The sequence below is a fragment of the Pleurodeles waltl genome, chromosome 6 (assembly GCF_031143425.1).
Source record: "Pleurodeles waltl isolate 20211129_DDA chromosome 6, aPleWal1.hap1.20221129, whole genome shotgun sequence".
Lineage (NCBI taxonomy): Eukaryota > Metazoa > Chordata > Amphibia > Caudata > Salamandridae > Pleurodeles > Pleurodeles waltl.
In genome coordinates this window covers 58,151,245-58,176,494 of record NC_090445.1, presented here as the reverse complement: position 1 = coordinate 58,176,494, position 25,250 = coordinate 58,151,245, and the positions used below count along the sequence as shown (strand labels likewise).

General features: G+C 44.8%; 1 protein-coding gene across 2 annotated transcripts in view; it reads right to left on the bottom strand.

Moving 5' to 3' along the window:
* Positions 1–930: 930 nt before the first annotated feature.
* The window catches only part of LOC138299191 (E3 ubiquitin-protein ligase TRIM39-like), a 170,307-nt gene continuing 145,987 nt past the window's right edge, over positions 931–25,250 (bottom strand). For both annotated transcript variants that reach the window (XM_069237289.1, XM_069237290.1), the window contains 2 exons: positions 13,144–13,170; positions 931–4,520 (listed from right to left, as the gene is read on the bottom strand). In XM_069237289.1, the coding sequence (XP_069093390.1) occupies positions 3,976–4,520; positions 13,144–13,170 (572 nt within the window). In that variant the 3' untranslated portion in view covers positions 931–3,975. The remainder of the gene's footprint in view (positions 4,521–13,143; positions 13,171–25,250) is intronic.

Genomic DNA, 25,250 nt, shown 5'->3' with positions numbered 1-25,250 from the left:
GGGTCGCAGGGCAGAGCACAAATGCTGGACCATGGAGCTCAAAACTCAACAACACAACAAATAACACTATAAATCAATGTACAGTCCGTGCTTTTATATAAAAACTGAGACTGCTTTAATGCAAACACAACTAAATACTAAGCACAAAAGTAACTTTAATGATTCCTGAGTCATCATGTTCTAACTCCTAAAATCACAATATACCTGCATATGCCTGCAACAAGTCACAGAAGGAGTATATATGTAAAGCGCTGCTTTTTTCCTAAGTAGATTTTAGACTTTGATTTTATTTTAGTTAACTCCTGGGGCTTTCAGCATTTTTTGGGAATCATTGGGCTCAATATGTTGGTATCTGCTTTCAGTTTCCTTATTCCTGCGACACAGGCAGAAGATTCTGTGCACAAGCCGAGCCCTGGGATTCTGCAATGCAAATCATCCAAAAAACATCATGTAAAATAGGATAAAGTCTCTTCAAAATTTAAAAAAAGCATATTTTTGACATGTGGTAGATTTGACATTAATAAATCACATTATGAACATTTATTGAAATGTAATGAAAAAAAGGGGGATTGGTAAAACAAAATATTTCCCTAAGATCACAGAGTTTGTTTAAACCGCAATTAATCCCAGGCTTTCTTGTTTCACTTCGTACAATTCAGACACTAAGGCCCTCATTCTGAGTCTGACGGGCGGCGGAGGCCGCCCGCCAGACTTCCCCCCTCCGAAATACCGCTCCGCGGTCGAAAGACCGCGGAGGGTATTCCGAGTTTTCCCCTGGGCTGGCGGGCGGTCTTCGCAAGACCGCCCGCCAGCCCAGGGGAAAACTCCCTTCCCACGATGACGCCGGCTCGTAATAGAGCCGGCGGAGTGGGAAGGTGCGACGGGTGCAGTTGCACCCGTCGCGTATTTCAGTGTCTGCTTTGCAGACACTGAAATACTTTTAGGGGCCCTCTTACGGGGGCCCCGCGACTCCCCCTCCCGCCATCCGGTTCCCGGCGGGAGAACCGCCAGGAACTGGATGGCGGGAGGGGGAAGTCGGAATCCTCCATGGCTGCGGAGCACGCTCCGCAGCCATGGAGGATTCCTACGAGCGGCGGAAAGTCAGCGGGAGACCGCTGGCTTTCCGCGTCTGACCGCGGCTAAACCGCCGCGGTCAGAATGCTCGTAGGAGCACCGCCAGCCTGTTGGCGGTGCTCCCGTGGTCGGTGGCCCTGGCGGCCACCGACCGCCAGGGTCGGAATGACCCGCTAAATGGGTATCTATTTGTCTTTCCTTTTTATGCCAAATGTAAACGCTTTGGCCCAGATTTATACTTTTTGCTGCAAAACTGCACTAAAACAGTTTTGCAGCAAAAAGTTTAGCGCTGCCTTGCCTCATTTTAAAACACCAGCCGGGCCCCATATTTTTAGAATGGCGCAACCGGCGCTAAGCTCGGGCTAGACTCTAAAAAAAGATGCTAGCAGGGTGTGGGTGGCAGTATTGGAAAAGGAGGTTGTGCGTCAGAAAATGACGCTAGGCTGGTTACAGGCAAAAAAAATGCAGCTAAACAGCCTTGCATCATTTTCTGACGACACCCATCCAAAAAATGACTCCTGTCTAAGTAAAGACAGAAGTCATGCCCACCACCCCAATGGACAGCACAGGGGACCAAAGTCGCCTGGGCATGGCCATTACACCCAATCCCATGCCGGGGGCCCCTTGTTGGGGTCCCCAATGGCACTTTAAAAAAATTTATAATACTTACCCATGCTTATCCTACTTACCTAGGATGGGGTCATCCTCTGGTGTCCCTCTGGGCTGGGTGGGGGTGTGCCTGGGGCTTGGGGAGGGCACCTGGGGGCCCATTCCATGGTGTTTGGTCATGGAAATGAGTCCACAGGTCCCCTAATGTCTGGTTTGACCCAGGCTTAGCGCCATTATTTGGGTCCACCTCCCACCCATGCGTCATTTTAGCACAGGGGATAAATATGCGCTAAGGAGATAGTGTCATTTTTTGGATGAGAACCCCTACCTTGCATCTCACTGATGCAAGGTGGCTTGGAGAATAAAAAAAAATGTGGCTACCTCCAATATTTTGACGCTAGATGTGTCTAGCGTCAAAATATAAATATGGAGTTAAGTTTGCCCGCATTTGCTTTCAAAAAATGATACAAATGTGGCGTAAACAAAGTATAAATATGCCCCTAAATTATTTTGTGTGGAGGCAACACAGGTTCTCAAAGTCTCTGCAAGAGAACAGAGATTTCCGATGCAATGGTAGCTGTCCAGGAGGAGGAGGAGTAGCTCTGACCTTCTAAATAAGTGTTGAGCCTCCCTACCTTCGTCAGGGACGTCTTCATTAACACGGAGTTAGTGATAAAGAGCCAGATGGAAGACAGTGAGTGTCTGATAATGTACATAGTTAAACTAGCATGAGGTAGGAAGAAAACTTTGTAGCATTAACTTGCATCTTTAGGATTAAGGTAATGATTAAGGTCAAGGGTAGGTTGGGGTACAGGTAAGGGCTAGGATCCGTGTAAGTGTTGGTTATAGGGTTAGAAAATGTGAAAAACAGTATGGGTTAGGATTAGGTTAGGGGATCATGCTTAGTTTAAGGTTTACCTGTGGTTGAGATTAATGGAGTCAATGGCATATTTTGTGCATTATGGCATTCTATAGTATGAGCTCTTCATCAAGATTAGTCTAACGGTAAATCTAAAAAAAATAGTGCAATTATGTTTTCTTGATTACAGAGTAGTGATTATTACGCTGTTTATAACTGTAATCTTATTTTTCACATAGGTGCAGTTTACCTACAGAATGATTCTTATTGTTCTATTTCCCTAATTCCATTCTAATAGCAGTGATCATTTTCCTCCACAAGGAGGTCCAAAATATCTTTTGACTAGAAATAAGCAAATTGGCTTGCTGAACTAATTTGATCCTTCCACATTTGCATAGGTCTTTGGTTGTTTGATAAATGCGTGTTCAAGTATCACATTTCTACAAACCAATAACTCCTTCAAGCTTTGTACAGACCATGTAGCTCTCATTCAAGCCAATTTCCACAAGCATGGTCGGCTCTGAAAACGTTAACTATCTTTCTGTAATTTTAACAGAGGACTTGTATCACTGCTAAAATGAATTATTTACAGTCTGTCCATCTCGTGGTAGAGGTCATTAATACCAGTTTGTTGCCTCCAATGTTGTCTCACTTTTTTGAGCTTCTTTGAATTAAAAAAAAGTTCACAATACGCCTGGCTTGCCACCTTCATAGCTGCAAGCTTCAGGGCCCAATTTACAACAAACTGGCGCAGCGCTGTGCTGCGCCAAAAGAAGGCAGGGCCATGCTGGGCCAGTTTTGAAATACAGAGATGCGCCATATTTACAAGAATACAGTGCACCCCCGGGTTTCCCCCTGCATTGGTGCTAAATGAAGCAGCCTGCGCCAACACAAGCATGCTTGCACCATAGTGTAAGGGTGCCTGCATTGAGGGGGTGTGATTGTCAGATTTATGATAACCTGGTGCAGTGCAGGGCTGTGCCAAAATCATCAGCGCCGCGCTGTGCCTGTTTTGAAATGCAGGGATGTTCCATATTAACATTAATATGGTGCACCCCTACGTTTCCCTCTGTGCGGCACTAAATTAAGCAACCTGCGCCAAAGCAGGCATCCTTGCAGAATGCAGCACACATGGAAAAAGCAAAAAATGAGGAACAATAAAAGTCTTCCTCTAGTTGTGCCACTCTAATGCAACTCCTGTGGTGGTGTTAGTTTTTTATGCTGCCACTTATTTACACCTTGTAAATCTGGGGAGGCGTGAAAAGAAATGGGTGTTGCGGTGGAACCCCATGGTGACACCCACTGCATGCCCCTCTAATGCAGAAAACTGCAACGGAGGGGCCCATATTAACAAGGAAGTGTAAAGAAATGGTGTTCATTGTAAATATGGAGAAATGGTTAGCGCCAGTGATGCTCCAGTGCTGCTAGTCTCCTTACACCCATCTTGTCACCGGCTGGATCCGCAGCGCCCCCGCATTCCTCCCTCCCTCGTTAGTTTCTGGACTGAAAAAAGGCCGCAGGGTGGGGGGGAAGGAGGCCCCAGAGAAGGAGAAGAGCAGAGCACAGTCATTCACATTGTACACCAAGAGCCTGCCCTCCTCATAGTCCAGGAAGAGACCCACAGCCCTGGGGGGCACATGGATGGTTAGGAGGGTGGAGGGGTCAGTGACAGCTCTGTATTCACCATTTCTGAGCTGCACTATCCAGTATCCAACCTCAGGTGATGCTGTGATCTCCCCTGTCCTGCTCACAGCCTCGTCACACACCCCCAGAGTCCAGCCCGTCTTGTTCCCCACCTCCACCTCCCAGTAATGCCTCCCTGAGCTCAGCTTCTCTCTCCCCAGGACAGCGATGACAGGATGGAATCTCTGGGGGGTGTTGGGCACATCCTGTGCTCTGTCTCCCATCCTCACACTCCTTCTGTCCTCGGACAGGATGAGCCAGCGGTGAGCAGTGTCAGGATCCAAGGTCACCTCAGCTGCAAAATGCAGGCAGGTATTAACAACATCAAACCCAACAACAGTCAATCAAAACAGCAGCAGCAAACATTCATGACAATAAGTTAAACACAATAAGTTCTGTAACATATTACCCACACAAAGGCCAGCCAAACACAGCAGGATCATCGTCACCTGGAAGAACTGTTAAGCACTGATAACTAAAGCTGTGAAACACAATGGCCCAGATTCATGGCAAAGTGGCGCAGCGCGGTGGTGAGCCAAAAATAGCAGTGCCGCGCTGCAACACTTTTGAAACGCGGGGATTGCGCCGTATTTACAGGAAAACTGCACCCTGTGCGGACGGTGAATTAAGCTGCCTGCACCAACGCAGGCATCCTTGCACCATATGCAAGGTTGTCTGTGTTGTGGGGTGTGATTGTTTATGTGCATGACGGTGTCCCTTCCTGCACATAAACAATCTATAATGGTGATTTGACACTTCCATATGTGCTGCAAAATGCAGCACACATAGAAGTACCAAAGCGTCATTTTGGAATGTGGTGAGCTTGTTAGTCAGACAAGAAGGGTTGCAAGTCAGGATGGTTTAGTAGATGATGCAGCTGGCTTCGTAAATGGTGGGGGCCAGCAGGTGAAGCCAGTGGAGTTTTATCAGGGTGTGGATGATGCAATTATATTTCTTCAGGCCCTTGATAAAGAGTGTTGCACAATGTATGATGCCCGTAAGAGGGCCAGTTTGGGGTCTGAGAGGCCATGGAGCAGGCCTCGACCAGACACAAAATTACTAAGGCTGGAGCAGCACGTTTGAGTTCACTTTCATTGAGGAATGGTTTCACTTTCTTAAGTGATTTGGCCCTGGGTAAAAGTTGGGGCTCAAATTTGTATTCATGCTGCAGAGCCAGGTTTAGAATTGTCGTTGCTGGCTGTTATTGGGCAATAGTGTAAAATCTCGTTTGTGGGCTTAAGCTTCAACTATTTTCTGGACATCTAGGTCTGAATATGCTGCAACCAGTGTTTGAGGAGTTAAATGTCTGTATCAGACTAGGATTCACAATACAGTTGTGTGTTGTCAGCATACAGGCAAATGTTGATGTTGTTGTCTGTAAGTAGAGCCTCTATGTTGATGTATAGAATGAGGGGAAGATAATGGGGTTAGTAAGATAGTTAAAAGAATTCTGAATCTTATTGAAGATGGCAGAGTGAATGATTGTTGGACAGCTTTTTGTGTGGTAGGGGAACAACATCCATACTCTGTAAAACTGTTGTCTACGTGCTGCAGCACGATGAATTGGCAAATTTGCAGTAGGTGCACATGCATTCTTGATGTCTGTGCAAAATGCTTTTTCAATAATCTTGCTTATGAAAGGGGAATAACTGGCGACATTGACTGGGCCTAGTGTGGATTTTACAAGGAGTGAGAGGAGATCTCACTTGTATTGCGAACTCCAGGGAAGATGTCTTGAGTGAGAGAAGCATTGACAGGGTTGACAAGGGATATGAGAGGGCTTTATTATAAGACAAAGGTAATACCTCATCTTCATAGATGGTCACTCTCAAGGAATTGAATATGTAGGTGAGGACCTCAAGATACTTGTGTTTGAAGGATGAGCATTGATAAATGCAGCCTTACGACAGAGAATGACTTAACAGATTCTCAGCAATTTGCTCCACCATTGGCGACATTCCTGAACAGACGAAGTGATGAACAACAAACAAGAACAGAAGAATGTGTGTGTGTGTGTGTGTGTTTGTGTGTGCGTGTTTTGTGTGTGTGTGTGCGCATTTGTTTCTGTGTATGTGCATGCATGTATGTGTATATCTCTATAACCTATAGGGCATTTTACCCATTTAACACAAACAAATCTTCCCTGGGCCCTCATCTAGAGAGGATGTCATGTTTAGACCATTTTAAATAACCAGGTTGGTTGTTTAAAATGTTTTTTAATCATGAGTGTGGGCAGTGAAAAATTAAAGATGGATGGTATATGCTAACACACTCGTTTTTAAAGTTTTTTCTGGTGAGGAAGAATTTTCCCTCTCTTGATTAGGGCCCAAGGAAGATTTTTGCTTATGTGAGCCACTTCCTATACTTCTTCTATCACGAGATAGAAAAAGAGTGGTGTGAGATATACTAAGGGCTTGCCAATCATATGGTCCACTATCACCCTCAGGTAAAGTGTATTGAAGTTTGTCCCAGCCTTCTAGGAATAGTGGGACAAAATCTGCACCCACTGCATGCAAAAATTAACACAGAATTGCATCAATGAATACAACCTAATCTCTCTCTCTGGGGGGAAAGCACAGATCATCAACATAGACGTTATGCCCAAACTGAATTATATGTTCACCATGTTCACATTTCGCATCCCCAAACCACTGATAGAGACCCCCAAGGAAACTTTGAAAACATTTTTGTGCAGAGGGCAGAAGCCCTGGCTGAGACATGGAAAACTACATGCACGATGAGAGGTTTTAGATTGCCCAACATATGCAGCTACTGGCTAGCGTCACAACCTGCACCCCTCACATCCTACATGACTCACTGGATATGTTCAGATGAATGCAATTAAAGACAGTCCTACTAGGGAGCAACGGCAGCTTTAAAATTCTTCACACAAGGGAAACTAGACAGCCTGATAAAATCACATGCAGGTCTGGCCACCTCCAACTATGACTGACATACAATACAAGGTACTACAATCCAGCACAACCGTATATGCCCAGGTCCCCCATGGTGCAATCCCTCACTGCTGATAAGAGACAGGGAACCCTGGGCCTGAGGGTATCTGCCAGCTCTCATCCATTATCACTGACAGAGAAGTACACATCCTTTGCCAAAGCCCAAGACCATTACGGTCTCCACATGCGACATTTATGCGACAACCAATGACTATTGTGATGCCTGGGAACGATCCTTAGCACCACTGTTGGACCTGCAATCATTTCAGTTAATGTACTATCTCTTTAAATGGGGTACTCACAATGGAGTGATGTATGGTTTGCTGATCTTTTGCTACACTCCACTGCATTAGGAGAACCTAAGCTCTGCACTTTATGCGTGTTTTGAACTTTACTCTCCTCAATTTGATTTTGGCTGCTTTGGGACAGTTTTTAAACATTCCTTTTTGGATGTGCCATATATTTTGTTAGGGGAAGTGTAGAACTTTTGACAGTGGTGTCGTACTGACCACTGGTGGGTTAAACCACAATGGTCTCTTTTTAGTTCCTGGCATAGAGTGCTTGACACTGGCATAAAGTGATTGACACCCACCATTTTGGTGGTGGGACAGAGTAAGGGAGAGTTTAGCATTCTAGTCACCAGGCTAGCACCATTTACTTAAATGCTGACACTGCGCAGTGGCGGGGCCGCTCCGCGAGTGCACCAAAGGTAAACCCATCGTTGCCCATCCGCGTCCTACCAATGCCAGGCGCCAGGACCACTGCCCATTTCAATACAGGTGAGCACATAGTGGGACCTTTGTCTTGTGCCAATTGTAAATGGATAGGTTGGCCGGACAATGAGCTATATAAACTAATGAGGGACCCTAAGGGAAAGGGAGACTTAACAACTGAAACGCACACATACCATAAGAAATTTAGGGCTAGTTACTGCAACCACCCCTGTTGTCTCGAATTTTAAATATATGCATTTTAATGAAAGATCCCTCCCCAGACACTGTATGGACATATAGGATACAATCAATAGCACCAAACCAGACCTAGGGGGTTATTACAACTTTGGAGGAGGTGTTAATCCGTCCCAAAAGTGACGACAAAGTGACGGATATACCACCAGCCGTATTACGAGTCCACTATATCCTATGGAACTCGTAATATAGCTGGTGGTATATCCGTCACTTTACAGTCACTTTTGGGACGGATTAACACCTCATCCAAAGTTGTAATAACCCCCCTAGTTTTTATCACAGAAATCTCAATATTTATGCGATACCCGTAACATCAGCAGTGCCAGCTGGATATAGGATTTTAAAATGAGCTAGAAAAGGCAGACAAGGTAGGGCATTGCAATGATTTTTAAGCACTCTTATCTTTACACAGTAGAGTGCAGAACCCCGATGGGGAACTGTGAGATCTTATCTTTTCAGCTTTCTTGAAACACCTTGGTGCCAATAGGTGGAGCCATTCTTCATAGGCTATAATTGTCTTCTGGCAACTAATTTATTTTCTTGGGTGCACTCCTTGATTTTGAAATATGATCATTTCTTAAACAATCAATGAGTTTAACCTTCATTTTGAAGACAATGGGGACTCTCTATGCAGACTGTTAGAGAATGAGATGCTGATTCTACAATTAAAGCAATGGATAGAGGATCTAACTCATAAGGCAGGGCATACCTGAGATCTGTTATTCTCTAAAAGTGATACAACTGGGATTCATGATACTGACCCAAATTCATTTTTCATTTATGCTGCTAGTGTCGGGGTCAATAACCCCTGGCCCCACTCCAGTCCAAAAGAGAGCCTGGAGGAAAGTTATTTCTGAGTAGTGAACAAGTCATTTCTTCCCCTCAGAGCAGGGAGATGGTACTCCTTTTGAAACATACTTAGAGGATTTTAACTCAGCCATGATTAAGGCTTGTGATGGGTGTACCTCTTGGAAGTCAGGTAACTCATGTAGATCATCCCCATTGGACAAATGGTATTCTAACAAGCTTAGGTTAGAAAGAAGGAAATGCAAAGCATTAGAGCACCTATGGTGGTACTCAAAGTGCTCTGCAGATCAATTAGCTTTTAGTTTTGCACTGAAAGCTCTTCATAAACTGTTCAGGAAAGCAAACAAAAGATTACTTTGTAAAGAGACTAGACGAAAATAGTGATTCCTTGAAAGAACTATTTAAAAGAGTGATGTGAAGTAGTAGCTACATTTTAAAATTGGGAAGATCTATTCACATTTTTGGTCCAACCGCCTTTAAATGAGATCTCTTATGAGCACTTTGGCCCTCATAAAAGAGGTGTGGCCCATTTAGGCATCTTTGCAACTTTTAATTCAGAACAGGTTGAAAAGGTCATTCTAGAAGGTGAAATGTGGATCCCTCTTTGATCCATGTCCCAATTTCATCTTTTTGCATTTGGCATCAATATTAAATCCTTTCGTTATCCAGATTTTTAATCTGTCCTTGAACAATGCTGAATAACCTGCTAGGTGGATGGTTCCATCCTGTCTAACTATCGTCCAACCACTGTAATAACATATATGTCAAAGGTATTTGAAAGGCTAGTTAATGCTCAGCTGACACGTTTCTTGGAAAGTAATAACTACTGGATGTGACCCAAACTTTAGAGCCAGAAATAGTCCATGTTGCTGGCATTTCTAGACAGTATCAGATCAGACGTTGATCAGGTGAATGGGTTCGGTTTTGATCCATTTGGATCTGTCCGCAGCTTTCAACACAGTCTCTCATAGCCTGCTAATAAAGAGATTACATGAAACTGGTGTGCATTCAAAAGCTTTGCAGTGGTTTAGATCTTTTCTGAATAAAGATCTCAGTCTATTAAAATGGCCACTTTTAGGTCTATCCCTGAAATGTCCACATTTGTGGTTCCACAAAGCTCTTCTCTTTGCCCTACATTGTTCAGTATCTAAGGCTTCTCCTTGGCAGGTAACGCCAAAGCTTGGAGCTTCGAGATCTGCACCAGTGCTGATGATACTCAGCTAATTATTTCTATAAGGATGAGACATAAAGAGACCTGAGATAATATCACTGGTTGTCTATCGGAAATAGCTACCTGGATACAATCATATTGATTGAAACATAATGCAGAGAAGATGTTGATTTTACTCTTTGGTGGAGCTTGCAGTATTTGGGATGCTTCATGGCAGCTGACATCCATAGGTACTGCTCGAGAACCAAGGAGAGTAACTGGAATCTTGGATTCTGAATAGCTGACTCCCTCTCCATGCAGGACCAGGTAAAGGCCACTTGTGGCAAATTATGTGGTCTGTTCCGACTAATGCACAAGCTCTTCCAATGGATCCAGTGGAATGGCGAAGGACTGTCATCCAGGCATTAATTATGAACAGGCAAGATTTTAGCAATGTTCTATAACTGGGGATGATTGATTTTATGTTTACTCACTTGCAATCCATTTAGAATGCAGCAGCCAGACTCATTTGTAACAGCGCCAGAAATAGTTCAGCAATTCTCTGTTTACCTGCACTTCATTGGTTGTCTGTACACAAGAGAGCTAAATTTAAGATGCTATGCTAATTTCAAAAAGCATTATATGATCCTGGGCCTGCTATTCTGCACGGCTGAGTGGCTTTTTATAAGACCACACAAGCACCCCGCTCTCCAAATTTAGTGCTGTCTAGCACATCAAAAAAGCCAGAATGGCTTCAACTGACTTCGGACCTCCTTAGGTTTCAGATGAGGTTGAAGACCTGGCTATTTCCCTCATAATTGATTGTGAGACAGGATGCAATGTAGCTGCTGATCTAGTGCTCTGACATTATTCTGGGGATGAGTGTTGCTTCTATAAATATAGTAGATAAAATAAATAAATATGGCCTACGCCAGCTACAGATAGCCATCAATACCCCACTCCACAGTCATTCATACACCCTACAGTAACATGCTGGAGATGCAGAGCACTAGAGGGAGACATTGTCCGTCTGCTATGGGAATGCCCCGTATTGACTGCTTACTGTACTTCTGTCACAACCACACTGTGAAGGACAGTGTCCTTCATGGGCACCTTATAAGCACAAACAGCTCTTCTCCAGGTCTTTGGCCAAGGCCAGCCATCACTAACCAACAATCCTGATTGTTAGCTGTAGCCTTGGCGATGGCTAAAACCTGTATCCAATGACTATGGTGCACAAACACGTGTCCAAAACTGGCTTCAGGATATGTACAAAAAGGCTGCTTATGTGCAAATATTGTACAACCACCTCGATAAATTCAGGGACATATGGCAAGACTTTATAAAGCACACAGTGCTCAGCAGCCAGGTCTCCATGATTATGTTGTATGTCCTGGGTGGGAGGTGAACAGACACATGATACACCTGCAGCACTGCACCTGACCACACCCCCTTCTCAGCACAAACACAGATGTAAGATGCCCCTGGAGAACAAAATAGGACACACCCCAGGTGAACCGCCCTGGTCATAACCGAGAGACAGGATGGACAAAGGAGCTACACATCCGGGAGCATACTACCCCCACATCTCTCCCCCACTCCAATAACTGTATCTACTGCAATGGTGCATGTATCATTGATCACATTGGTGACAAATTTCAACCCCCCGGCAGCAGTTTACACAGACCTCAGGACTGGTAAAGATCACCGCTGGTACTGATCACCGTTCCTCGATTTCCCATTATGTACTGTATGGCATCATGCATGCAAAATCTGTATCCTGACACTATGGCACCTGAACACATGTCCAAAATTTGAAACATGACTCTAAATGTACAAACTGGCTGCCTATGAGCAAATATTGAACTAAAAAAACACCTTGATAAATTCAGGGGCACAGGGAGAGACTTTCTTAAGGTCTCACTCCCTCTTTATTCTGCATATATAGCATACTAAAGTAATGCACAATAGATGCCAGTTTTATTGAATACTTGCATTATGGAACCCAAAGCCAATGAAAGCAACTACGTTTTTTTCCACTGTGTCCAAGATTGAAATGGGAAGCCTACAGAAGTTATACAGAGACTTTGTTGGAGTTTTAGTGGTGACTTCCAGGCTGCAACTGGTCCATGTACAGCATCTCCCTGAGGCAGACTGGTGGAATCGGAACAGTATTGGATTGGATGCAGGAGTGTCGTTTTGGGGCGAGGGTGTTTGGGATGTTCCACCGCCTTAATGAATGTATTTTCTATTAAATCGTAGGGTACAGGTGCTTTCAGTCAGGTACGGTGAGGTAGCTGTCAGATTTCCCCAGTACATTGTACATACACAAAGACACAAATACACACACACACTCTCCATCTTTCCGTTTTTGTCTCACTTACTATCCCTATCAATCTGCATTTTAACATTATATGCCAGTGTGATTGCTGCAAAATCCAAAGCTTACACCACCACCCCGACCCCCAATTTTACTGGCTAAGCTATGCCACTGATTAGATGTTGTGAAAAGGCAGTAGTGAGAAATGTATTGAGGAAAATTACAAACATTCCATCCTTGCGTTTGGTCTGTGGTGTGAGGGAGATGATGGTTGCAAACTGTGTGTTGTGTTCACATTACAGTGTTTCTCATGCTGGTTATGAATGGCAATTCAACTATGATAGCCAAGTTTCTAAGTGACATGGGTTATGTTTGTTAGACAATGCATGGAACCCATGCAGCATGTTACCAGCCACTCGAGTAATGTAGAAATAGACTCATCCTTAGCATAGCCAGCTCCAGTGGTGTTGAGGTAGAGAATATTTTGTCATTGCCCTTGTTGCCAGTCATGGTAGTTTGGAAATATATATCCCTGACTAGATGCTGTTAGAGCTTTTAAGATAAGTTAGGAGATGGCCAAACACAGCCATTGTGTGGAAGCATATTGTACTTTACTTAGGTGTGGATGATATCTCATATCTCTTGCAGTTATTATACCAATGAAACAACAGCTGAGTCCCCACATAATGGATGATTTAAAAAATAATGTTTTTAGTTACCTGCAAAGCGGATGTGCGATTTCAAATCTAGCAAAAATACAGAACAAAACATGTCAGTAGGTCTTATAAAGGTCGTAAAAAATCAAATGAACAGATTACAAGAGATTATATATGAGTGTTTTAAAGACAGGCCTAGATAGTGTAAGCAAATATTCCATGCATCAGAATAAGTGGAAATGTTCATGTTCTATAATCCAAAAGGTTTTGATTGGAAGTGTCTAGATTAAATACATTGGAAGGGGGGGTATTCCATCACATGAATTACTGGTTGGTTGATGAACCTGACCCAGGGAAACTGTGCCAACAGTATTTATTTGTTCTGCTACCAGACGTTTTTCCCATCTGCTGGGTAGGACTTACTCCTCAAAGTTACCATATAAGTCAGCACAGGAAAAGTATGTTAGACAAACTCTACATGTCTACATTTCCATAGACAGAGAAAACCAATTGGGCTTCACAGGAAACAAACCATAGATTTATTAAACAAATGTAGTCACATTAAATTCATTAACCTTTAAGTATTCAGCATTTGAGCATTACCGTTCCAGTTAATTTTTCCAAATGGTGATTGATTGATAATTACTAAGTAAAGAATGCAAATTATCTACAAAGTGTGTTCCATAAAAGGACATTCCCTGGTCTAAATTAAACAGGTACAGGTCAGGTAAGGGCGTATAGCTAGGCAAATAAAATAAGGTGTGAGCTTCAGAAACTAGATGAAGGCCTCTGATGGGAGAATGTGAAGAGAGAATATGACTGCTCACCCATGAAGCTTTTGTAGTTGGTCAGTGGAGATTAACAGAGACAAGAAGGATTTTCTCAGCTCCAAGTTAACAGCATTTGTGTCCATTCCCCCACTGTAGACCAATACAATTTCATCTTCTCCTGGGAGTATGTGAACTACTCTATCTCAGGGCAACACAAAGCCTATACACTGCAATGTCCTTGGGATGTTGATATGGGCAATCTGTTGGGTACAAACAGATTTTCCCATGAGTCGCTCTCCTGTCCTGGCAATTCCTCTTCTTCTTTTGGTAAGAATCTCACTATCCATCGTCTAATACATAACAATAAACGTTTCACTACCTAGCAAAGGCATCTTAAGACTGCATCTGCAGTGGAGAAATATATGAACATGTAAAACAAGCAAAAATAAAAAAACTGGCTTTTTGCCATACGAGATGCAACATTTTAAAACAGCAATTAAAAATATAGCTAACCTAAGTTGCACAGCATGATAACTCAGGTGCTGCTTATATATGCTCAGTGTGGTCACCTTTAAATAACTAATATGCGCATGTTATTTTAGTAAGGTAAGTTCCATTTTACCACTAATTGCATTATTTATGCATATATACAAGTTCGCTCTTCGGATCCCCTCTCTGATGGCTAACAGCTATCAAAAAATACACAAATGAAACTTCAGAATCAACTTTGCTACTCAGCTGAGTCCAGAATTTATGTCTAGAGTTTTCGAACTCCATCTTTCTTAACCTTTCTCTACTCCATTTCTATTTCTTCCTTCCTTTGCTTTCTTCTGTTTAGACACTGGAATCTCTTATACATCACCAATGAGCAAACTAAGCAAATGCCAATAACAGGCCTTAAAACTGCACCTAAAAATCCACTATCAATGCTCCCAAATTAACTACATATAGCCAAGCCCCCTTTTCTCAAGGTTCCTAGAACACTTTCTGTTCCTAAATCTTCCAATTCAGGTTTGAAATCAGAATTTTCTTTGTGAATCCTTCTATCTCTTTGCTCTTACCTGGATATAAGTACAACAATGTTGCACTTTCAGCATTTTGCGAACAACCACTTTTCTCAGCCAAAAAAATATCTAAAGTAAGTCTGTCTTGCAAGACCATAGACCTAATAGTCACTAATTCAGTATCCACTCTTAGCAATGTACCTGCAGTACTAGAAGCAATGTTGTCTACTACTGTGGAAAGCTTTCTAATTTTCTCATCATTCAAGGCTACTCCTACAGCAGGAATAATAGCTCCAAAAGTATCACACACTAAGGCCCAGATTACGAGTCTGAGGCTGAGGCGGTCTGACCGTTACATTACAAAGTTGGCAGGTGGACCTGCCAACTGACTGCCGTCTTCACCAGGATCTCTGATCCCGACAGGCTGATGGTGGTCTTGGTTGTGATCAGCCAGGGCACCCTGCTGATTACAACCTTGTTGTTCACCTGCCTTTTCATGGCAGAGAACAAGTGCAGGGGGCCCCACAGGGACCCTTGCACTGCCCACGACATTGCAGTAGAGGTACCCCCCTCCCCAGCACCATCGGAATGTGCACTATCTACAGTGTGCATTAGGAGGATGCTAGAGAGGCCCCCGGTGCGATGGCATTGGAGAGCGTCTAATGCTGCTGCTTGTTTTCCACTGAGCTGACCGGCGGAAACCCCAGGTCAGATCAGTGGGGTCACTGGGGAGCACGCCAGCTCCACAGCAGTCTCCTCACCACAGGTCTGGCGGATGGGTTTTCCGACCACCAACCTCATAATCAGACCCTAAACAGTGAATGCTAAAAAACAATAAGTTTCAAGTTTCAAGTTTATTTATTTATTATGTTACGGAACTCCGCTGGAGGTCCACATAAAATGATACATATTTATAAAAAAAACACAGAAAAAATAAAAAGGATTAAACTTTCGTGGACAGGTTGATTAGACTAGTACAATGATATGAAACACTTACAATAGTTAAAAACTCTAGCACAAAACATTTCATTCGGCTGAATGAGGGCTTGTAATAAATTGGAAGCAGTACTAAAGGAAAAAGTAAAACAGAGCGCAGCCACCTGTGGCGATGAAGCAATAAGGCTGGGAAGATGCTGTACTTAAATCTTTTATTCCCATGAAAGCACAACATTTTGCTTTTAGAGCAATTTACCTTTAAAAAGTGTGCTTCAGTGTATTGTTTGAGGGCTTGAAGACGATTATTGAGCCCCTTTGAGGTGCGATCTAAAATAAATTGTCATCTGCGTAAAGTAGACAACATAACAGTCTACCTCCTAATTTAGGGGCAAAACCCTCACATTGAGTTAAATGAGCAGGTTAGTCCGAAAGATACAGGGAAAATAGCAATGGGGCCAACATACACCCTTGTTTTAGGACGTTTTTGGTTGGAATGGCATGGTATACACCTCGTTCACCCCCTAGCAAAATTCTGCACCAGGTGGAGTAGTGAAGGGCTACCACAAGGTCAAAGAGAATACCGGGCATGCCTAGTCTTAGGAGCTTCTTCCATATCAAGACACGATCTACCTTATCAAATGTTGTGGAGAAGTCTACAAAGGCTGCGTAGATCACTTCCCCCCTCAGAGAGACATATTTTCCGTTAATTACTTGCAAAACTGAGATATTGTCAATTGTGCCATGATTTCTCCTGAAGCCTGACTGCTCTAAGGGAATAATTGTATACCCTACTCCCCAATCATTAATCTGTGACAGCAAAAATTTGGCAAACATTTTTTCCGACTGCATCCAAAAGTGCAATCTGGCGGTAATTCCCAGGGCAACTGTGATCCCCTTTTTTATACAAAGGGACAATGATGCTACTCTTCCAAGATTGAGGGACATTCCTGGCTTTGTAACAATGTTGATACACCGGGAATAAAATCCTACACCGAGAGGACATGTCATGTTTTATTAACTGTATTGGGATTTCATCTGGGCCACTGCAGCAGAACTACGCATTCCTCTTATGGCAGCCTCAATTTCTTTTAGAGTGGGATATGAATATGAGGAATCAAATCTGGTTTGGGGGAATTCAACTGTAGTCCCATTAGAAGCATAAAGGTCAGATAAAAAAGCCGACCAGCTTAATTTGTTGATGGACGTTGGGAGGGGCTTGGTCATTTTACCACACCCTTCTGTGATCAGAGACCAAAACCGCCTAGTGTGGCCAGAAGAGGCTGCTTCTCTTACTGCAACCCAAAATCTATCTGTATCATCCTTTTTTAGGCGCCCTCTTAACCTCCTCCTCCTTCTTTTTAAGATGCCTAGATGGGATTGCCTCACAGACGTTTGATCCCTATTCCTTTTACGAATAAGAGCATTAATTTCTCTATTCAATAATACTAGGGAGTGGGGTTTTGCTATACGATTACTCTGTGGCTTCTTGGGGGGAATCAAAACAACAATTTGCATATAAACAGTAAAACTCTCCATTACTTTTCCTACCCAGCTGCGGAGATGATTCAGGGTACTTTCTAGGATATCTTTGAGCCCCTTGAAACTACCCGGGGACCAATATGTTCTTCCCGTTTTGAAATTAAGCTTGGGGTGCTGCCCTGCCTAACTCCATGAATCGGCAGATTGAGCCTTCAAGTCGAGAGAGACAACCAAAATATTATGATCACTAAGGGTAGTCTGTAATATTATTATATCCTTTATCAAGGAAAAAGACTGATAGCTCAATACCACGTAGTCCAGGATTGCAGCACCCCTAGGCGATTTATGTGTGAAATGGGCTGGGGAGTCAGATAGGAGTCTACCGTTAGCAACTATACAATCATTCTCCCTAAGATACTCAAGAAAGAGCTTCCCACGCTTATCAGGCCTTATTTTGTTTGGGAAAATACAAGGAGGTAGTCCAAATGCTTCCTCCTTTTCTCATCCCAAAAGGATGCAAGCCCCAAGTTAGAAATCTTACAATTTAGATTTCCTACCATAATGACTTGGGTTTCTGGATTCCTGCCGCAGAGCTCCTTACTGTAATAAAAAAAACCTTGACTAGAAGATTGTTAAAAGGAACGCAAGGGGGGACATAAGAATTAATCAAAATGAGGGAGGTTACCTTGTCTCCAACTCATATACCGTGTAAGGTTAGGGCTAAAAACAGGTTACTGGGGTCTCTAAAACATTCATACTGCCAATGCAGCCTATTTGACAACAAACATGCAACCCCTCCCTTGGCGCGTCCCCTCGTTGAGGGGGTGGCCTTGCATTAAAGAGAGTAATAATTTTTAAACTGCAACTCCCCAATAGACCAGGTTTCTTGGAGGCAAATTCTATCAGGATTTAAGGAGTCCACAAAGTCAATTTTTTCCCTTTTAGACTTTACACCTGCTGCATTCCAAGATATAAAGGTAAGTTCATTGCTACATTGATGGAGCTGTTAGCCGTGAAGTTGTAGCAGAACTACTTAACACTGCCAGTAGCCAATTCAAAGAATGGGGATTAGTTCTTAAATCAGAAGGCGGACAAACTGGGGAGTCCCTAAGTAATACTTCTCGGCCGTGAACCTCCAGGTAAATTTTGAAGTCCTGATAGGTATGGAAATTAGTGTCAGGGTTAGCAAAAGGGATGACTGGGGAGGTAGGTTTCCACGCCCCATCTGGAAGCTGGGGGTCCCACTCAGTTAACTTTAAACCCGTCCCGCTCAAGACAGGAACTACATCGATACCTTTACACTGTAGAGACTCTAAGGGCCAGATGTAGGAAGCCTTTTGCGCCTCGCAAACGGTGAAAAAACGCAGTTTGTGAGGCGCAAAAGGCCTTACACGATGCAGAGTCACATTTTGCAAGTCGGTACCGACTCGCAAATAGGAAAGGGTGTTCCCTTCCTATTTGCGACCGCATCGCAATGTAGAGTTGCTTTGTGACCGCAAAAGCGGTCGCAAACCAACTCGCAGTTACCATCCACTTCTCATTTGCAAAAGGGAAGTGATCCCCATGGGACCCCTTCCCCTTTGTGAATGCCACAAAAAATATTTTTCAGAGCAGGCAGTGGTCCTATGGACCACTGCCTACTCTGAAAAAAACAAAACTAAATGGTTTCAGTATTTTTTCTTTTTGCAGCTCGTTTTCCTTTAAGGAAAACGGGCTGCAAAAAGAAAAAAAAAAAACTGCTTTATTTAAAAGCAGTCACAGACATGGTGGTCTGCTGTCTCCAGCAGGCCACCATCCCTGTGAGTGCCTAGACTCGCTATGGGGTCGCAAACTGCGACCCACCTCATAAATATTCATGAGGTGGGTCTTTGTGACCCCATAGCGAGTCGCAGAAGGTGTCTGAGACACCTTTCTGCATCTCGTATTGCGAGTTGCAATTTGCGAGTCGCTATGACTCGCAAATTGCAAGTTGCAATTTTCTACTTACCTACATCTGGCCCGAAGTTACTTAAGATTTTGTTGACAAGCAATTTGGAGAAAAAGGATACTCAAGACAAGGGACCAAAATCGGAGGCCTTCAGATAGACCAAGAGTATATCCCTACTTTCAATCAGTCTAAGAGGTTCAATGTCAGAAAAGCATTTTAACAATTGGGATCTGTTAAAAAAGAGATCATTATCAAATAAGAGCTTGAAGTCTAAAGTCAAAGTGTCCTCAGGGAAACAACCCTGTCCCCTTTTGATGGGTTGGGGCCAAATCCGGGCAGGCTTGAGTCCTGAAGTTGCTCCAAAGGATTGTGCAGAGGGATTCAAGGATGAGCTAATTGGTTGAGAAACAGTCAGATCAAGGGCCAAAATTGCGTTGACCATTTCAGGGTTGCCGATGGGACGATGAGGTAAGGGCACTGCCTGGGAAAATGTAGGTGTAAAGTGAGAATTTAGAACTGGCACGTCCTGGGTTAAAGGATCTTGCGGGCCAGATTGATCTTTGGAGAATCGTATCTTTGTCTGTCCTTTTTTAGGATGTTTCCAGATTGATTTTTTTGAACTTTTCACTTTTTTTCTTTTACGTAGCTTTGAAGATTGGAAACATGACTGACTCAGAGTTTTGAGAGACTGGAGCCGGGTCTTTCTCTGATGAAAAATGTCACTTAATACAAATCTAATGGAGTTGACTGGGCTCTCAATAGGAGTGGGAATCATAGGTGATAGTCCCACATACAGTGCACTAGCCTGAGAGCAAAAATCAGTACGAAGGGGTGTTTCGTTGTTTCCTGGAGTATGATGCGTGCTAAAAGGTTATTATGTTGCGTGAAGAATCCAGGATTTACTCCATTGCCAGCTGTCATTTCCTTTAGAATGGCCGCTACGGAATCAAAAATACAGTCAGATCTTCCAACCAATTTTTCTAGAAGGTTCAAAATAGAAGATAAAAGACACTCAAAGCTTAAGAGTGAAGAGGAGACCAAAACATTTTGATCAGGGATACTGTTTAAAGGGTTAACATTTAGACTCAGGTTGGGTGTCGTCGAAAGGTGAGAACATAGTGAGGAATGGTTGGAGGGTGTGCTGCTAAAGAGCTGCAAACCCGTGGATGGAGGTAGAGGAGATGGCGGGGGAGATTTGGCTTCCTGGTGGGACCCATGTCTTTGAAGGAGTTCCAAATCGAGGTCAGGGAGGGTGAAGTTCACAGGAAGAGTTTCCGGGCCAGCGCATGGAAAAGGATCGTCAGTACCAAGTTCAAGCTATTAAATTTCCTTTACAAAGGCCAGGCTAGTTAGATCACAATTTAATGGAGGGATTGTACTTGGAGAAGGTGAAGAAACTTTACAGAAAGCCAAAGGCTCAAGGAAGATGTGTGAGATGTGACCCGGCTCCTGTTTGGATCTGCTGGAATGTGAGGGAGGACTGAATCCTTGGGATAAGGACAAGAAGGGAGCAGCTCTTCTGATGAGAGAAAGACCTTGCAGTCTGGAGGACCAGGCATTGACAGATTAAAGGGGCCCTTCTATTTGTCCCATAAGGAAAAGATTTCATTTCAGTATTTTAGGCCCAAAGTGTCTGTAGCTTTATTGCACAAAGTATTGGATGTTGTTTTGGAACAGGATCTCTGACGAAGCAATCAGCCAGATCTCAGTTTTTTTGCAGTAATTGTGGCCGACGGTAGGGTGTTTCACTTGTTTTAAAATGGGAAATGTTCTGTTAGATGATGAGGACTTCCAAAGATGATTAGAGCGGGGGTGGCCAGGTGAGAGTAGAAAATAATTGGAGTGGTGTTAGAAATGGGCTTTTTGGTTGCCAGTCAGGTTACCCTCTGTCCAAGCAAGAACCCTCACTCTAGTCAGGGTAAGTCACACACAATCCAAAATAATCCTGTTTCCACCCCCTGGTAGCTTGGCACGAGCAATCAGGATTAACTTAGAATGCAATATGTAAAGTATTTGTGCAATAAATCATACAATAACACCATATAACACCACAAAAATACACCACACAGTGTTTAGAAAAATATATAATATTTATCAGGATAATTGTAGGTCAAAACGAATAAAGATGCAATGTGAAATTGTAGAGATATCACTGAAAAGTGATATAAAGTGTCTTAAGTCTTTAAAAAGCAAACAAAGGGGCTGATTCTAACCCTGGCGGTCCTTGCCTGCCAGGGCCGGGGTCGGCGGGAGCACCGCCAGCAGGCTGGCGGTGCTCCTAAGGGCATTCTGACCGCAGTGGTATGGGCGCGGTCAGAAACGGAAAACCGGCGGTCTCCCGCCGGTTTTCCGCTGCCCTGAGGAATCCCCCATGGGGGATTCCGACCCCCTCACCGCCATCCTATTCCTGGCGGTTTCGACCGCCAGGAACAGGATGGCGGTGAGGGGTGTCGTGGGGCCCCTGGGGGCCCCTGCAGTGCCCATGCCAATGGCATGGGCACTGCAGGGGCACCCGTAAGAGGGCCCCACAAAGATTTTCAGTGTCTGCTTTGCAGACACTGAAAATCCCGACGGGTGCAACTGCACCTGTCGCACCCTTCCCACTCCGCCGGCTCCATTCGGAGCCGGCTTCCTTGTGGGAAGGGGTTTCCCGCTGGGCTGGCGGGCGGCCTTCTGGTGGTCGCCCACCAGCCCAGCGGGAAACACAGAATCACCGCGGCGGTCTTCTGACCGCGGAGCGGTGTTCTGGCGGGGGAACTTTGTCGGGCGCCCTCCGCCGCCCGCCAGAGTTAGAATCACCCCCAAAGTCTCTTTCAAGCACAAAGTACCTGGTTTAAAGTGGAAAATCTCTGCAAAGGGCCGCAGAAGAAGAGATACGTGGAAAAATGGTGTGTGTGTCGATTTCTCCCCTGCACACACGGACTTGCGTCGTTATTTTTCACGTGGGGAAGTCGTGCGTTGTTTTCCGGCGTGCGGACAGTCTCTTTCTGTGGATCGCAGGATTACCAGATGTCCTGGGGTCTGTGCGTGGATTCTTCGGCTTGTTTTCCGGCTATGCGTCGTTCCGCGAGGCTGTGCGTCGAAGTTTTGTTCCCACGGCAGGTGTAGCGTCGATTTCTCCTCTGGAAGTCGGGCGGCGTTGTCCTTGCGAGGCCGTGCGTCGAAGTTCCGGTTGCCCTGAAGGCGTTGCATCGATCGGCGTCGGTGTGCGGCATTTTTCTCGCCGCAGAGCAAGCTGTGCATCGAAATCTTCAGCGCTCGAAGAGTCCAAATGAAAAAGAGAAGTCTTTTTGGTCCTGAGACTTCAGGGAACAGGAGGGCAAGCTCTATCCAGCCCTTGGAGAGCACTTTTACAGCCAGACAAGAGTTCAGCAAGACAGCAGGGCAACAGCAAGGCAGCAGTCCTTTCTAGAAAAGAGTCAGGTGAGTCCTTTAGGCAGCCAGGCAGTTCTTCTTGGCAGGATGCAGGTTCTGGTTCAGGTTTCTTCTCCAGCAAGTGTCTGATGAGGTAGGGCAGAGGCCCTGTTTTATACCCAAATGTGCCTTTGAAGTGGGGGAGACTTCAAAGAGTGGCTAAGAAGTGCACCAGGTCCCCTTTCAGTTCAATCCTGTCTGCCAGGGTCCCAGTAGGGGGTGTGGCAGTCCTTTGTGTGAGAGCAGGCCCTTCACCCTCCCAGCCCAGGAAGACCCATTCAAAATGCAGATGTATGCAAGTGAGGCTGAGTACCCTGTGTTTGGGGTGTGTCTGAGTGAATGCACAAGGAGCTGTCAACGAAGCCCAGCCAGACGTGCATTGTGAGGCACAGAAAGATTTAAGTGCAAAGAAATGCTCACTTTCTAAAAGTGGCATTTCTAGAATAGTAATATTAAATCCAACTTCACCAGTCAGCAGGACTTGGTATTACCATTCTGGCCATACTAAATATGACCTTCCTACTCCTTTCAGATCAGCAGCAGCTACCACTTCAATACTGTAAGAGGGCAGCCCCAATGTTAACCTATGAAGGGAGCAGCCCTCACAGTAGTGCAAAACTAATTTAGGAGTTTTACACCACCAGGACATGTAAACTACACAGGTATATGTCCTGCCTTTCACCCACACAGCACCCTGCTCTAGGGGTTACCTAGGGCACACATTAGATGCGACTTATATGTGGAGAAAGGGGAGGTTTAGGCTTGGCAAGTACTTTTAAATGCTAAGTCGAGGTGACAGTGAAACTGCACACCCAGGCCTTGCAATGGCAGGCCTGAGACAAGGTAAAGGGGCTACTTGAGTGGGTGGCACAACCAGTGCTGCAGGCCCACTAGTAGCATTTAATCTACAGGCCCTAGGCACATATAGTGCACATCACTAGGGACTTATAAGTAAAATAAATAGTCCAATCAGGTATGATCCAACGTTACCATGTTTAAAGGGAGAGAGCATATGCACTTTAGCACTGGCTAGCAGTGATAAAGTGCGCAGAGTCTAAAAGCCAGCAAAAACAGTGTCCAAAAAGTGGAGGGAGGCAGTCAAAAAGTTAGAGGTGACCACCCTAAGGCTGTCAGGTCTAACAAGTGGTGTTTAAGAAGACCAACAGTACCTTGTGGCTTCCGGTGCATCCCTGCAACCTCTCTAGGCGCCCTGTACTGTTAGATAATGAATGCTTCCAAAGATGATTAGAGCAGAGAGGGTGATCAGATGAGAGGAAAGAATTGCATCCCTGCAACTTCTCTGGGCACCTGGTGGCTCCACTCTCACAAAACAGGCCAGGAGGGACAGTCAGGGGTGGAAAAGCATCCGGGGCCCTCAGGAGCACAACACTCAACCCAGCTCGGGGTAAAGGGAGCCTCCACCAACTCCCTGATAATGAAATATCAGTGAACGCAGGCGGAAATCAAGGGGCCAGCAGAGGGCAGGTGAATCCTATGTCAGGGCAACGAACCAGCCCACAGTGGGGGAGAAAGTACCAGGGGTCACGGCCTGTACCACTCTCAGCTCACTGCACCTGCAGCCTGCGGCCGCGCGCTGTACCATGCTGTCACCGGCAGTGTCCCGCCGGTGTCACCAATTCTTCTCTGCGGCCACCGACCTGATAGGTGGGTCTAGCTGCAAAAAGAGGTCGGGATCCGCAATTTGCAACCGCCGCACGTTGCACCCCACCCCCTCGACACCACGCCATCAGCGCCTCTCCTGTGGTCTCCACTGCTTCTGGGCTGGTAGGTCCAAGGAGCTCCAATTCACTGTGCTCGTGGTCACGGCTGCTGCTTGGCGCGCGTCACTAGCGCTCCCCCCGCAGCATCTGCGGTTTCCTGGCTGGTGGAACCCTAGGAGACGGCCCCCGGCTGGGAGCTGCAATTTGCCGTGTTCATGGTCGCAGCCGCCGTCCACCGCCGTATGCCGTCCTCGCCCCTCAGAGTAGTGTAGCGTGCCTTCCACTGACCAGTGTGACAGCAAGGGCAGCAGGTATAAGAGGAGAAGTGATTAAAGCACAGGAATGGGTCCTTCATGCAACACTATGTCCACATGATGGGAGATGCGATAAAGTTGTGATGGAATCTGAAGGTACCATATCCTGCTGGTCAAGAGCAACTGCTGGAGGTCCCAGATCTAGTCTAGCTTGGGGAGACTTAACACCACCTCAACCTTTCCCAGTACTCCTAGATATACACCTTGTGAACTATAAAGACACTGTGGGCAAATGTTGCGAATTAGAGTTCAAATCACTTCCCTCATAGGAACACTGGGGCAGTAAGCGTCTGAAGGTCTGCTTCAGACCCCAGAACTCTGATCTCTGATTTTGTTCTTCAAGTGTTTTATTTTCGGATATCTAGTCTGAAACCCATCTGCAGGTCCTCGCTGCTGTATCAGGGGGGAGAAAAATAAGAGTGCAACAGTATATCCAAAATGACCATAGGACACATTTGTAGAAAAAATCCTGGAAAATTCAACAGAAAACCCACCTGCAAAAAACATTACATTCCCAAAAAATACATAAATGTAGGAGGCTGGCCTGGTGTGTAGTGGGTACTTACACCTTAAACCAGGTCCAGTTATTCCTTACTAGTGTAGTC